The sequence below is a fragment of the Anarhichas minor genome, unplaced genomic scaffold (genome assembly GCF_050575085.1).
Source record: "Anarhichas minor isolate MPS153535 unplaced genomic scaffold, ASM5057508v1 ptg000295l, whole genome shotgun sequence".
Taxonomy (NCBI): domain Eukaryota; kingdom Metazoa; phylum Chordata; class Actinopteri; order Perciformes; family Anarhichadidae; genus Anarhichas; species Anarhichas minor.
Window position 1 is genome coordinate 1 of NW_027466741.1, and position 14791 is coordinate 14791.

A 14791-nucleotide genomic window follows, 5' to 3' on the forward strand; every position below is an offset into this window, starting at 1 on the left:
CAGGATCACAGACGGCATGATGCTGTTTTTGACTGCTTTGATACTCTGAGACCTGTTGTTGTTGATGATGATGATGATGATGATGATGATGATGTTGTTGTGTGTCTCTGCAGGGAATCCTGCTGGTGTATGACATCACTAACCGGTGGTCGTTCGATGGCATCGACCGGTGGATCAGAGAGATTGATGAGGTGAGTCACAGTCGGGACGTTTAGCTGACCGTTGATCGTCTGTTTGATCATTTCATGTCACACAGCGCTGCTGTGGTGTTCGCTTGTGTGAGTCGACCTGAATGAACGCAGGAGGAGACTAGTTCTATTTTCAAGAGTTAGAATAAGACGAGGAAACACAAAGCCAGCGTTGCTGCTTCAGGGGCCGAAGTTAAAGGTGTGTGTGTGTGTGTGTGTGTGTGTGTGTGTGTGTGTGTGTTCATCATGACCTTGTTCGCCCTCTGGTGTTTCAGAGAATAAAGCAACAAACGGCGTACAGACTATGAATTCATATTCGGAGCTCACGTGGAGGTTTTAATTAAGAGTATAAACAAATCTTAATTCCTTAACATCTCTCACAGTGACAACAGACAGACTCCCCTCACTCGTCATACAAAGTCATTTTGATCTAGCAGATACCTTGTATATATGGTGAAACATACTTAAAACATAATAAAATACATTAAACAAATCATAACAAATGTATAAAACAAAACCAAACAAGCTAAAATCTTCCACACGAACTATAAATCTGTGAAATCTTACAGTACATCCAACCAAACGTGAGACCAGGCCGTTTAAAACCAACCGTCTTATTGGCAAAGAACTAAACATCCAGTATTTGCTGCTGCTGCTTTTTCCACCATCATCACCATCATCATCATCACCATCAGCAGAAGCTCTGAGCATGAAGAGGCAGCAGGGAGGAAACTGTGAAGAGGCTGATGAGAGGTGACAGTGAGGAGGACGAGGTCGGCCATCTTGTTTCCTTCAGTTTGAGTTAGAGAGACCGGAGCAGCTTCCTCACTTCGTGTCCATGTAGTCTGAGGTGTTCAGGAACATTTCCTGTGTTGTGAATGAAAGCTGTCACGTTGCAGCGACGACCTCGTGAAGATGTTTAAATGTGGAGCGAGCGCCCCGATCAGAAGACTCCACTGATGACGAGACTGAATCAGGAACTCACAGTTCAGAATGTATGACGGTGCTTTCACCGGTGGTCGGATAACTAACGATACATAGATATGAGAGAAATGTCCGACAAATATGTTCATTTATTAGAAAAAAAGGTTTAAAAAAACTGTGAAAGATGTCTGAAAAGAAATGTGAAAAATATCCTAAATATCAGTAAAGTATGTGGAGAAAAAAATCGGTGAAAAATATTTGAGAAACATTTTGTAAAAGTTTAAATGAAAAATGTCCAAAAAATGCCAGAAAAATATGTGCGAAATATCTTCGTGAAAGTAAAGAGACGTGTCCTTCCGTGTCCGTCTTTGTCTTCTAAGTCCGTTGCTCCGTCTCGTCCATCTGGTGAAGTGAAACTCACTCGCGGTGTCTGGACACGGGAACTGTGCGTGAAAGAAGCTACATGCTAACAGCTACCAACGAAGGTTAATTCTCCCGTGTTGATTTTCTTTTCTTTTTATTACCCAGCATGCTCCTGGCGTTCCTCGGATCCTGGTCGGCAACCGTCTACATCTGGCCTTCAAACGTCAGGTTCCCACGGAGCAGGCGAGGGCGTACGCCGAGAAGAACGGCATGACCTTCTTCGAGGTGAGCCCGCTGTGCAACTTCAACGTCATCGAGTCCTTCACGGAGCTGTCGCGCATCGTCCTCATGAGGCACGGCATGGAGAAGTTCTGGAAGCCCAACAGAGGTGAGTCGGGTCAGAGAGACCAAAGAATCACAACATCAAGAGTCACAAGAACTGAGGGAACTTCCTGTAGACTCGCTGCTCTCACGGTCTCTTTTACTCACAAACACTGTTTTTATTCAACACTTATTTTTATAACTACGCCTTAGTTACAGAGGAAAGTCCTTTATACTCAGATTTAACCATGAGTCTGGACTTGATGTCTTCAGGTCCTGTTGATCCTTAAACACCTCAGATTCAGGTCTGACCTCCCGTCCCCATCTGTGGCTCTCAAAAACACCGGTTCAAAAACAAATATATTTGACAATTATTAGTAAAACTGTGGAAAACATGTTAAGAAATATTCAAACATTTAATAAAATTGTGAATACAAATTCTAAAAATGGTCTTAAAAATGTAAAAAATATCCAAAATATATTCGAAAAATATCCTAAAAGCAGTAAAATATGTAAAAAAAGAAAAGATAAATGTCTCAAAAAATTGTTGAGAAATATTCAAACATTTAATAAAATTGTGAATAAAAATTGTAGAACATTTCTGAAAAATATACGTGAAAAATATACAAAATATATTTTAATATAGTTTAATAGTATAATATGTGAAAAGAAATGTCCAAAAGCCAAATATTTTGTCAAATTGTGAGAAATGTCCAAAAGCTGTTAGTAAAATATGTGGTAAATATCCCAACAAGCCAGAGTTTTAAATATCTTCATGGTGATAATAAGAGAGGTCTTCGTAGGTGAGCTGGGTTTATGTCCCAGATATCGGAGATCCTAACGATCCTAACTGACCTCCTCTCTGCAGTGTTCAGCCTCCAGGACCTCTGCTGCAGAGCCATCGTGTCGTGCACGCCGGTCCACCTCATCGACAAGCTGCCGCTGCCCGTCGCCATCAAGTCCCACCTCAAGTCCTTCTCCATGGCCAACGGCATGAACGCCGTCATGATGCACGGACGCTCCTACTCGCTGGCCAACCCGGCCGGCGGTTCCAAGGGAAACAGCCTGAAGCGCTCCAAGTCCATCCGTCCGCCGCAGAGCCCGCCGCAGAACTGCACCCGCAACAACTGTAAGATCTCCTAATTCACAGGAGGTTCCTCCGCCAGAGCCGAGGGGAACAGGACGGAGTTAGCTGGAGGAGAACATCCCCCAAACCTGAAGAGCTGAAGAGCAGGAATGACGGATGGAGGGATGGACGAGTGCTACCTCTCACCTTCATGCTGAAGAGCATGAAGGTCTTTCTTCTCTCTGAGAGAACGAGAGATGGCTGGAATTCAACTACATGTACAGAAATCACCGACTCAGCGTTTTAGTTCCTCTACGTGATGCCTCATCCTTCACTTTCCTTCCTTCCCTCCCTCTGTCTGGTTTTATTCCCCCCTTCTTTATCTCTTTTGTTTTTAATGACCGATAAGCTATTGATGGAGACACGAGGCAGCAGTCCCTCAGTATTGATCGTCGCCATCTTTGTTCAAACACTCGTCGTGATCTTTGGGAGATTAAATGTTTTGGCTGAAGGGAAATCTTGGCGACAAGATGAGTGGTGGTTGTAGTTTTAGGTGGAGGTCTTGATCCTGGACCAGGTCTCAGGTCCAGACCTGCTGCTGTGCCTCAATGTTCTCGTAGACGTGTCAAAAGAAGCCAGTTCACCTGCAGCAAACACACAAAAGCACCATAAATATGTTTAATTTCTATTCTTCTTCTGTGGTTTCTGACGAGGGATTCGGTGATGCTTGTTGCCATGGATACCACTATTTAAGGTCTCCGCCTTCTGGTGGAATTTTATTTTTAACTTGACAGCTGAAGACAAACAGAGTTTAGTTTTTTCATACTTGTCAACAAAGCCCATTGAAAGCTGAAGATGTTTTCTTTTTTTGGCACAAGAGCTTCTGGGAGTTGTAGTCCGGAGAGAGTTTACCCAGGGTGCTCCTCTTCTCTCCTCTCTCTCCTCACCTGTTTCTTTTATTGTGACACGCTTCACCTCATCTGTGTGTTTATAATAATCACTTTATCATATTAACTCATATTTTACTGATTAATTGAGCTCGAGTTCAGTTTGTTCCAGTCGTCACAGATTTAAACAAACTACAAAACTACTTCCTGTTTCAGCTCCTCTAATGTGAGGATTTCTATCATTTTAAAGTGAGAATATTTCGGAGTGTTGTTTAGATGAAACGTGTTATTTGAAGACGTCTGCTCGGACACGTTCACTCTTTTCTGAATAAACATTTATTTGTAAAAATGAACGTCGCGTCTCAACCGAACTACCTTAAAGGACCAGACGGTTTATTGCACACCTGGACTGATGGAAGCGTTCATTCATCTTTTAAGCAGAAATACTAAACATTATGTTGGAGGTTTTGACCGTTGATGTGACGAGATACAACATTGAATTGTGAGATGAATCAACATTAAAAGGCCGAATTACTTTCCCTCCAATATTTACAATTCATTTCACACCAACAGGAGGAACGAGTGCGTTTGTTGGGGACTATTTTCAGCGGCGGATTAATATTTATTTGGTGTTTTTCTAAGAGAGAACGGAAAGAGATGAATTATTATTGTTTGTTTTGGACTTTTTATTTTGGGGATTTGTTGACAAGAAGAAACATAGAGAGCGCCACCATCTGTGTTTGAGATAACGAGCTCTGTTTGTCATCGATATAAATAAGTTATTGATTTTATAAACGATCATGTGTTCTCTCTCCCGCTACATTCATGTCCTGTAGGAAACGGCAGCTTCGAGTGGACGAGTTATAAATATTAATTTATCTCCAACGTGATGACGAGTTAAAGAGAATCAGAACTCATCGAGTCCAACACCAAACCGCTCCGACGTCTTCCTCCTCTTCTTCTTCTCTGATCTCCGCCCCCGCGTGCTGTCCCATGATTCATAGCTGCTGAATAATAGATGCTCTTCTCACATCTCTGGAGGTCTTCATCGGTCTCTCTCATCCTCCGCTCAGCTCTCTGTGGTTTGTTTCTTCATCTTCAGCACTCATCTTCCTCATCGTCTCTCTGGTTTCTTTATAAAACAGAATTATCTGCTGCTTGTTTTTAGCCGCCTCAGCACATTTTCTCAGGTGTTCAACCTCCTAAATCCAGTCTGTGTTCATTCTCACCTCACTGACTCGCGTGTGTTCACTGATCCAGAGTCAGATTCTTACGACGGCGCATTAATTAAGGCCGATGTGGGAAATAAAATATAGATACAGAGCCGGGGGGGGTAATAAAGAAATATAAATATGAAAACACTCTGAGATTAATCGGATTCAAAACACCATTTTTGAGGATTCAGGATTTTTTTTTTTTTTTTTTTTTTTTGTAAATTGTGATTTTTTTTAAAAAATGTCTAAAAATGAAATGTTTTTTAACGGGTCCGTTTTTGAGACATTTACATAAACAATCTCGCACATTTCTTTGACTCCTTGTTTGGGTTTTATGTGTCAAATACGTTGAATTTGGTTTAATTTAGACCTCTGAGGTTTATCGGACCAGAGAACTCGTCACGTTTCATTTGTTTCCTCCGTGTTTTTAAAAAGAAGGAATTTGACTCGAGCTCGTTGCCAAGATTTTCAGTTGAACAGGAAGAGGCTTTTATTGTTGTTGGTCTTAACGCCCCTCGTTAGGCTTAATGAGCTGTCATGTTGTTGTTGTGTTCTCATGTTCTTCATCCTCTTTGTGTTGTGAGATAACAACACAAAGCTTTCCCTCCGTGTTTCTCTTCTTCATCCTTTTGTTTTTTTACGGACTTCTTCTGTGTTTTTGGACTCTTTCCAACATTCTGTTGAGTTTCTATTTTGGACATTTTGTTTTTTTAAAGGTGGAAACGTGTGAGAGGTTCAGGGACGTCCTCTGATGTGGAAGAAGTATTTGTACAAAGAAGCAACTGTTGTGATAATTATTACGACTTAGACACAAAAAAAACAACACTTGTAAAACACTATTCTGGTTTTTGGCTGAAGCTGCTGAGTGTCTGTCTGTCTGTCTGTGCGTGAGTGAGTGTGTTGGTGTGTGCGCTTTGTGTGTGTGTGAGAGAGTGTGTGTGCGCGCGCGTGTGAATGTTCTTCAAACAAAGCTGAACATGTTTAATTTTTTTTAAATTATTGATTGTACAGTTTCAAGCGTATGAAGAGATGAGACTTTTTTCACAATAAAACTATTGAATGTTGAAGTCGAGATGTCGTCATTTGTTCATGTTTCAATGCTTTGAAGGAGTTAGTTTATTTTGGGGAGGCTGCCCTCTGCTGGACGTGATCACAGACAGGTGCTGGTCATATAATTAGAATATCATCAAAAAGTTGATTTATTTCACTAATTCCATTCAAAAAGTGAAACTTGTCTATTATATTCATTCATTACACACAGACTGATATATTTCAAATGTTTATTTCTTTTAATTTTGATGATTATAACTGACAACTAAGGAAAATCCCAAATTCAGTATCTCAGAAAATTAGAATATTGTGAAAAGGTTCAATATTGAAGACACCTGGTGCCACACTCTAATCAGCTAATTAACTCAAAACACCTGCAAAGGCCTTTAAATGGTCTCTCAGTCTAGTTCTGTAGGCTACACAATCATGGGGAAGACTGCTGACTTGACAGTTGTCCAAAAGACGACCATTGACACCTTGCACAAGGAGGGCAAGACACAAAAGGTCATTGCAAAAGAGGCTGGCTGTTCACAGAGCTCTGTGTCCAAGCACATTAATAGAGAGGCGAAGGGAAGGAAAAGATGTGGTAGAAAAAAGTGTACAAGCAATAGGGATAACCGCACCCTGGAGAGGATTGTGAAACAAAACCGATTCAAAAATGTGGGGGAGATTCAGAAAGAGTGGACTGCAGCTGGAGTCAGTGCTTCAAGAACCACTACGCACAGACGTATGCAAGACATGGGTTTCAGCTGTCACATTCCTTGTGTCAAGCCACTCTTGAACAACAGACAGCGTCAGAAGCGTCTCGCCTGGGCTAAAGACAAAAAGGACTGGACTGCTGCTGAGTGGTCCAAAGTTATGTTCTCTGATGAAAGTCAATTTTGCATTTCCTTTGGAAATCAGGGTCCCAGAGTCTGGAGGAAGAGAGGAGAGACACACAATCCACGTTGCTTGAGGTCCAGTGTAAAGTTTCCACAGTCAGTGATGGTTTGGGGTGCCATGTCATCTGCTGGTGTTGGTCCACTGTGTTTTCTGAGGTCCAAGGTCAACGCAGCCGTATACCAGGAAGTTGTAGAGCACTTCATGCTTCCTGCTGCTGACCAACTTTATGGAGATGCAGATTTCATTTTCCAACAGGACTTGGCACCTGCACACAGTGCCAAAGCAACCATTACCTGGTTTAAGGACCATGGTATCCCTGTTCTTAATTGGCCAGCAAACTCGCCTGACCTTAACCCCATAGAACATCTATGGGGTATTGTGAAGAGGATGATGCGAAATGCCAGACCCAACAATGCAGAAGAGCTGAAGGCCACTATTAGAGCAACCTGGACTCTCATAACACCTGAGCAGTGCCACAGACTGATCGACTCCATGCCACGCCGCATTGCTGCAGTAATTCAGGCAAAAGGAGCCCCAACTAAGTATTGAGTGCCGTACATGCTCATACTTTTCATGTTCATACTTTTCAGTTGGCCAAGATTTCTAAAAATCCTTTCTTTGTATTGGTCTTAAGTAATATTCTAATTTTCTGAGATACTGAATTTGGGATTTTCCTTAGTTGTCAGTTATAATCATCAAAATTAAAAGAAATAAACATTTGAAATATATCAGTCTGTGTGTAATGAATGAATATAATAGACAAGTTTCACTTTTTGAATGGAATTAGTGAAATAAATCAACTTTTTGATGATATTCTAATTATATGACCAGCACCTGTAAGTGTCCACGTGTTTACTAGTGAGAGCAGATCTCAGGTAAGCTTCTTATTTATTATCACGTCTCCTCTATTATTCAAATCTCTATTTTATATTTTTAACAACCCACGTCTACATTTGGCACAATTCTAAAAGTTCATAGTTCAACTTTATTGTAATTTTCCAATAAATAAATCTGTATAAAAACAAGGTAGTATAAGAAACGGACACGGTATTTACAGTACATACATGTATGTGTGTACACACAATATGTACTGTATCACAAAGCTGTAGTGCATACAAAGTATGTGGAAGTGGAGCTAAATAATGAACAGTATTACAACATTGTACATTTGAAAAAAGCAACATAACTTTTACAAATACATCGGAATAAGATAAGAATAAATATATAAACAAACAAATAAAAACATACATTTGACGTCACCAAATATAATTTGATGTGAAATGTCTGAATTTTTCCCTAAAACGTAAAAAAATTATTAAACTCAATACTTAAAAAACTAAAACTTCCATCCATCCATTTTCCACCGCTTATCCGGGGTCGGGTCGCGGTGGCAGCAGGGCAAGCAGGCCGACCCAGACCTCCCTCTCACCGGCAACATGTTCCAGCTCATTCTGGGGGATCCCGAGGCGTTCCCAGGCTAGCTGGGAGATGTAATCTCTCCAGCGTGTTCTGGGTCTTCCCCGGGGTCTCTTCCCAGTTGGACGTGCCTGGAAAACCTCCAGTGGGAGGCGTCCAGGAGGCATCCTAATTAGATGCCCGAACCACCTCAGCTGACTCCTTTCGACGCGAAGGAGTAGCGGCTCGACTCCAAGCTCCCTCCTGATGACCGAGCTCCTTACCCTATCTCTAAGGCTGAGCCCGGCCACCCTACGGAGGAAACTCATTTCGGCCGCTTGTAGCCGCGACCTTGTCCTTTCGGTCACGACCCAGAGTTCGTGACTATAGGTGAGGGTAGGAACGTAGACCGAGTGGTAAATTGAGAGCTTTGCCTTCCGGCTCAGCTCCCTCTTCACCAAGACGGTCCGGTGCAGCGCCTGCTTTACTGCTGCAGCTGCACCGATCCGTCTGTCGATCTCCCGCTCCATCTTACCCTCACTCGTGAACAAGACCCCGAGATACTTGAACTCCTTCGCTTGAGGTAGGCACTCCGTCCCCACCTGGAGGGAGCAATCCACCGGTTTCCGGCAGAGCACCATGGCCTCAGATTTGGAGGTGCTAACTCTCATCCCCGCCGCTTCACACTTGGCTGCAAACCGTCCCAGTGAATGCTGGAGGTCACGATCCGAGGAGGCTAACAGGACCACATCATCTGCAAATAGCAGAGAGGCGATCCCGAGACCCCCGAAACTGACGTTCTCCGCCCCCAGGCTGCGCCTAGATATCCTGTCCATGAAAATCACGAACAGGACCGGTGACAAAGGGCAGCCCTGGCGGAGGCCAAAACCCACCGGGAACGTGTCTGACTTATTGCCGAGAATGCGGACACAGCTCCTACTGCAGTCGTACAGAGACCGGATCGCCCGTTGTAACGGGTCCGGCACCCCATACTCCCGCAGCACCCCCCACAAGATCCCCCGAGGGACCCGGTCGAAAGCCTTCTCCAAGTCCACAAAGCACATGTAGACTGGTTGGGCAAACTCCCAGAGCCCCTCCAGTAGTCTTGCGAGGGTAAAGAGCTGGTCCACTGTTCCACGACCGGGATGGAATCCGCACTGCTCCTCTTGAATCTGAGGTTCGACAAGTGGTCGGAGCCTCCTTTCCAGCACCCTGGCATAAGCCTTCCCCGGGAGGCTGAGTAGTGTGATACCCCGGTAATTCGAGCACACTCTCCGGTCCCCCTTTTTGAAGATGGGAACCACCACCCCGGTCTGCCATTCCATGGGCACTGATCCCGACCCCCATGCGACATTGAAGAGGCGTGTCAGCCAGGACAGCCCAACTATGTCCAGCGCCTTCAGCATCTCAGGGCGGATCTCATCCACCCCCGGCGCCTTGCCACCAAGGAGCTTTTTAACTACCTCAGCGACCTCTGCCAGGGATATGGGTGAGCCTCCCCCTAGGTCCTCAGGCGCTGCCTCCTCTGCAGAGGACATGTTGGTCGGGTTTAGGAGTTCCTCAAAGTGCTCTTTCCACCGCCCGACGATGTCCTCCGTCCGGGTTAGCAGTTCCCCCCCCTGCTGAGAACAGCCTGGGGTAAGCCCTGCTTTCCCTTCCTGAGCCGTCGGATGGTTTGCCAGAACCTCCTTGAGGCCAACCGAAAGTCCTTCTCCATGGCCTCCCCGAACTCCTCCCATGCCCGAGTTTTAGCATTCGCGACCACCGCAGCTGCAGCCCTTCTGGCCTGCCGATACCTGTCAGCTGCTTCAGGAGACCCCTGGGCCAACCAGGCCTTGAAGGTCTCCTTCTTCAGCTTGACGGCTTCCCTCACCTCCGGTGTCCACCACCGGGTTCTCGGGTTGCCGCCACGACAGGCACCGATGACCTTCCGGCCACAGCTCCTAGCGGCCGCGTCCACAATAGAGGCTTTGAACATGGTCCACTCGGATTCCGTGTCCCCAACCTCCCTCGGGATGTGTGAGAAGTTCTTCCGGAGGTGGGAGTTAAAGACCTCCCGGACAGGGTCCTCCGCCAGACGTTACCAGTTTACCCTCACTACACGTTTGGGTTTACCGGGTCTTTCCAACCGGTTCCCCTGCCATCTGATCCAACTCACCACCAGGTGGTGATCAGTTGACAGCTCTGCTCCTCTCTTCACCCGAGTGTCCAAAACATACGGCCGCAAATCAAATGATACGATTACAAAGTCGATCATTGATCTCCAGCCTAAGGTGTTCTGGTACCAGGTACACTTATGAGCCACCTTATGTTCGAACATAGTGTTCGTTATGGCCAAACCGTGGCAAGCACAGAAGTCCAATAACGAAACACCATTCGGGTTCAGATCGGGCAAGCCGTTCCTCCCAATCACCCCGCGCCAGGTTTCTCCGTCATTGCCCACGTGAGCGTTGAAGTCCCCCAGGAGAACTATGGAGTCGGTAGGCGGCGCCCTTTCCAGGACCCCTCCCACCGACTCCAAGAAGGCCGGATACTCCGAACTGCTGTTTGGTGCATAAGCACAAACCACAGTCAGAGCCTTGCTCCCCGCAACCCGTAGGCGCATGGAGGCGACCCTCTCGCTCTCCGGGGAGAACTCCAACACAGCGGCGCTCAGCCGGGGGCTCGTGAGTATCCCCACTCCCGCCCGGCGCCTCTCACCCTGGGCAACTCCGGAAAAGGACAAAGTCCAACCCCTCTCCAGGAGCTTGGTTCCAGAGCCAACGCTGTGTGTGGAGGTGAGTCCAACTATTTCTAGCTGGTATCGCTCCACCTCCTGCACCAGCTCCGGCTCTTTCCCCGCTAGCGAGGTGACGTTCCACGTCCCTAGAGCTAGTCTATGTCGCCGGCGATCGGCATGCCCAGGCCTCCCGCCCGACCTACCGCCCGGTCTGCATAGCACCCGACCCCAATGCGTGTCCCTGCGGGTGGTGGGTCCACAGGGTGGCTGCTCCATGATGTTTATTCGGGCTGAGCCCGACCGGGCCCCATGGGCAAAGGCCCGGCCACCAGACGCTCGCCTACGAGCTCCCCTCCTGGGTCTGGCTCCGGGAGGGTGCCCCGGTTTCCCTGGTCCGGGCGAGGTGACTGTAGTCCGTGGGCTGCTCATCATTAGGGTCGTTTTACGACTAAAACTTAAACAACCTAAAAAGAATAAAGTGATTTATAAAACATTTTAAAATGAACTCTTATTTCTTAAATCATTTATTCTTAAATGCTCTTTAATATTAATCATGTTTTATTCGAAAGGAGAACAAAACGTTCTTAAATCAAAGCTTTTATTTTGACATGAATAACCTCTAACCGGAAGTGTTTCGTGCAGCTGCTGAACACACGCGCTACCTTGACAGTCAAACGCTGCACGTCGAGCTGCTTGTTATTACAACAAACCTACCGAGTGTCGGTCCGGTCCGGCCTCTGAAACACAGCCGAGGCTCCGTCATCATGTCCGGCGTCCAGCTGCTCAGAGTGCTCGTGAACGAGCGTCTGTCTGCGGCCGCAGAGGAGATCTTCGAGGCGGTTAAAAAGACCATCGCGGGCTACGAGGAGGTGGTCCTCCGGCAGCGCAGAGTCCTGCAGACAATATTAAAACCTGAAATAAACATGAACAAACTCTCAGGTTTGTGAGTTTTAGCTTAATTTAGAGACATTTTTTCATGTTTAATGTTGGAAAGATCACAAACAGTTATTTGACGTTTGTTTACAATATTCAGATTTACCCTGTCCAACCACTGGATTTATTTATTTTTAGTTTAGTCTGGAGTTAATAAAATCTATAGTATTTGGTTGGATTGTGATCAAAATGTGGCAAAAATAAATTCTGGTTTATGCCAGAATTTATTTACAGAGATTAATTTAGTTTGCAGAGTGGTACAGAGTTTGCATTTTCTCTGTACCATCTAATGATCAATTACAAAACCGATATTTAAAGGCCAAAGACATTTTTGAAATCTAATAAAATACATATTTAACTTTGGGTAAAGATCAACAGCTCCTCCTGGTTATATCTAGATTTTAAATGATATTCTGGTTGATATTCTCTTTAATTAAAGTTTCTTCCTCTGTTCTTTCTTCCAGTAGACCAACCACAGCTGGCTCTCTCCGTCTGGGACGAGGACTTCCTCTCCGACCGGCAGCAGCAGGATCACTGTGATCAGGACTGGAGCTCCGGTCTGGATCAGGACGACCAGGAACCTCCACAAACAGAGAAGAGCCGGGAGGAGGAGGAGCTTCAGGAGGACGACGACACCATCAGGTTCATCTTCACTCCTCCGTACGTGAAGAACGAGCTGGACCAGCCTCTGTCCGGTTGTCAGAGCTCTAAAGGAGGACATCCTCTGCCGAGCACTCCAGCTGAGCAGGACCAGACGAAGGTGGAGGACGATGACGGAGCGTCCTCCAGCTGCTCTGCAGCCGACAGCGGCGAGGAGTGGGGGGGCAGCGGGGGATCGCAGAGCGACGACAGCGACCGCGGGTGGACAAAGAGGAAGGAGCCTCGTTTACCGACGGCTCAAAAACTTCACCCGACTAAAAAAGCGAAATCGCGAATCCGCTGTAAAGTCTGCGGGAAGGTCTTTCACGCCAACGTCTCTCTGGTGAACCACATGGAGGCTCACCCGAAGGACGTCTGCGGTGTTTGTGGGGAACGTTTGGAGACCGAGGAGGGCTTCCGGGTTCACCTGAAGACGCACGTGAAAGCTGAAGTCTGCGGCATTTGCGGGAAATGTTTCGGGGCCTCGAGCTCTTTGGAGACGCACATGAGGGTCCACACGGGCGAGAAGCCGTTCAACTGCAGCGAATGTGGGAAATCCTTCAACTGTCACCACAACATGATGCGACACATCCGGATACACACGGGGGAGAAGCCGTATCCTTGCACCGTCTGCGGCAAATGCTTCAACGACTACTCCACGATGAAACGCCACCAGCTGCTCCACGCGCACACGAGGAGCCGTGACCCGAACAACACGTCTGCAGACGAACACGTCAACGATGCGGAGGAGAAGATGACGATGTCATCGCCACCGAAAAAGCATCAGACTCGGACCATATGTGAAGTGTGCGGGAAAATGTTTCACTCCATGGTGTCTCTGGTGAACCACGCCAAGAGTCACGCCACGGACCTCTGCGGCGTGTGCGGGACGCATTTCGACTCTGAGGAAAAGTTAAAACTTCACCTGAAAACTCACAAGAACGGGAAGGTCTGCGAAGTGTGCGGAAAGTGTTTCGACAGTCAAGGAAACCTGGAGATGCACATGAGGATCCACACGGGGGAGAAGCCGTTTCTCTGCAGCGAGTGCGGTAAATGCTTCAACTGCCGACACATCAGGACCCACCTGTGCAACACCTGCGGCCGCTGCTTCAGCGTCCGCTCCACGCTGAAGCAGCACAGCAGCACGCACACCGGAGAGAAACCGCACCGCTGCGAGATCTGCGGTAAAGGCTTCCACCGAAAGACATACGTGAGGCTTCACATGAAGAGCCACGCGACTGAGAAATGACTGTTCTGTAAATATGGTGGCGTGTAAATAAAAGCTTTAAAATGTGCCGATAGCAGCTTTTTTTACTTTCTTACCGCAAATTCTTCACGTCCGTTGGCTGTGATCTAATAAACCCTTTCACAGCCAACGTCATCAAAAATATGCGGAGACATGGTGGCAACAGACGAGTTAGCAAACTTTAAACATTAAATTAAGACTGTTACCGGCATCAGAATGTCTCGTTGATTGCTCGGATGAGTATGTGTTTAAAATTGATAAAAAGGGGCAAACCAACCACAAAGTGACACAAAACAACTACAAAGAGATGCAAAGCAACTACAAAGAGACACAAAACAACTATTATAGCGGCAATCTTCCCTCCGTCCGATAGTCCACATTACCACTACTGTTACAGTCTGGGTTTGGCAATAAGCTTGACGCGTAATGCATCTTCGTAGGCAGTAGCTTCATTTAAAAAGGTTTACTCAACAAAATAAAGTTACAAGATACATTCTTTGCTCAACTTGTCACAGCGTTAGCACAACGTTCAAAAAACTATGTTGCTCCGCAGACTGAACAACCTCAATTGAGGGCTGTTGGCTGTGACGTAGTCAGTAATGCAACTAAAGGAGCATTTCCACATGTTTGTTACACAAATCACTTAAGACATCTTATCAAGGCTGATATGGCTCTTACAACTATGAAGAGACACAAAACAACTACAAAGATACACAAAGCAACTACACGGAGACACAAAGCAACTACAAGGAGACAAAGCAACTACACGGAGACACAAAGCAACTACAAGGAGACAAAGCAACTACACGGAGACACAAAGCAACTACACGGAGACACAAAGCAACTACAAGGAGACACAAAGCAACTAAAAATAGACACAAAGCAACTACACAGAGACAAAGCAACTACAAAGAGACACAAAACAACTACATAGAGATGCAAAGCAACTACAAAGATACACAAA

General features: G+C 46.1%; 2 protein-coding genes across 2 annotated transcripts; both read left to right on the forward strand.

Moving 5' to 3' along the window:
• The first annotated feature begins 42 nt into the window (after positions 1–42).
• Positions 43–6030, forward strand: LOC142944595 (ras-related protein Rab-40C-like). The gene is made up of 3 exons (XM_076085691.1): positions 43–191; positions 1641–1863; positions 2665–6030. The coding sequence occupies exons 2-3, from the start codon at positions 1746–1748 to the stop codon at positions 2937–2939; spliced, it is 393 nt and encodes a 130-aa protein (XP_075941806.1). The 5' UTR covers positions 43–191; positions 1641–1745; the 3' UTR covers positions 2940–6030.
• A 5667-nt stretch (positions 6031–11697) lies between these two features.
• LOC142944596 (uncharacterized) lies at positions 11698–13875 on the forward strand. Its single transcript, XM_076085692.1, has 2 exons — positions 11698–11948; positions 12407–13875. The coding sequence occupies exons 1-2, from the start codon at positions 11774–11776 to the stop codon at positions 13828–13830; spliced, it is 1599 nt and encodes a 532-aa protein (XP_075941807.1). The 5' UTR covers positions 11698–11773; the 3' UTR covers positions 13831–13875.
• The last annotated feature ends 916 nt before the right edge of the window (positions 13876–14791 follow it).

Excerpts from the sequence above, each read along its gene's own strand:
- LOC142944595 (XM_076085691.1), top strand. The coding sequence starts at position 1,746 with ATGACCTTCTTCGAGGTGAGCCCGCTGTGCAACTTCAACGTCATCGAG. Across the intron at positions 1,864-2,664 it reads GTTCTGGAAGCCCAACAGAG|TGTTCAGCCTCCAGGACCTC; the intron begins GTGAGTCGGGTC and ends TCCTCTCTGCAG.
- LOC142944596 (XM_076085692.1), top strand. The coding sequence starts at position 11,774 with ATGTCCGGCGTCCAGCTGCTCAGAGTGCTCGTGAACGAGCGTCTGTCT. Across the intron at positions 11,949-12,406 it reads AAACATGAACAAACTCTCAG|TAGACCAACCACAGCTGGCT; the intron begins GTTTGTGAGTTT and ends TCTTTCTTCCAG.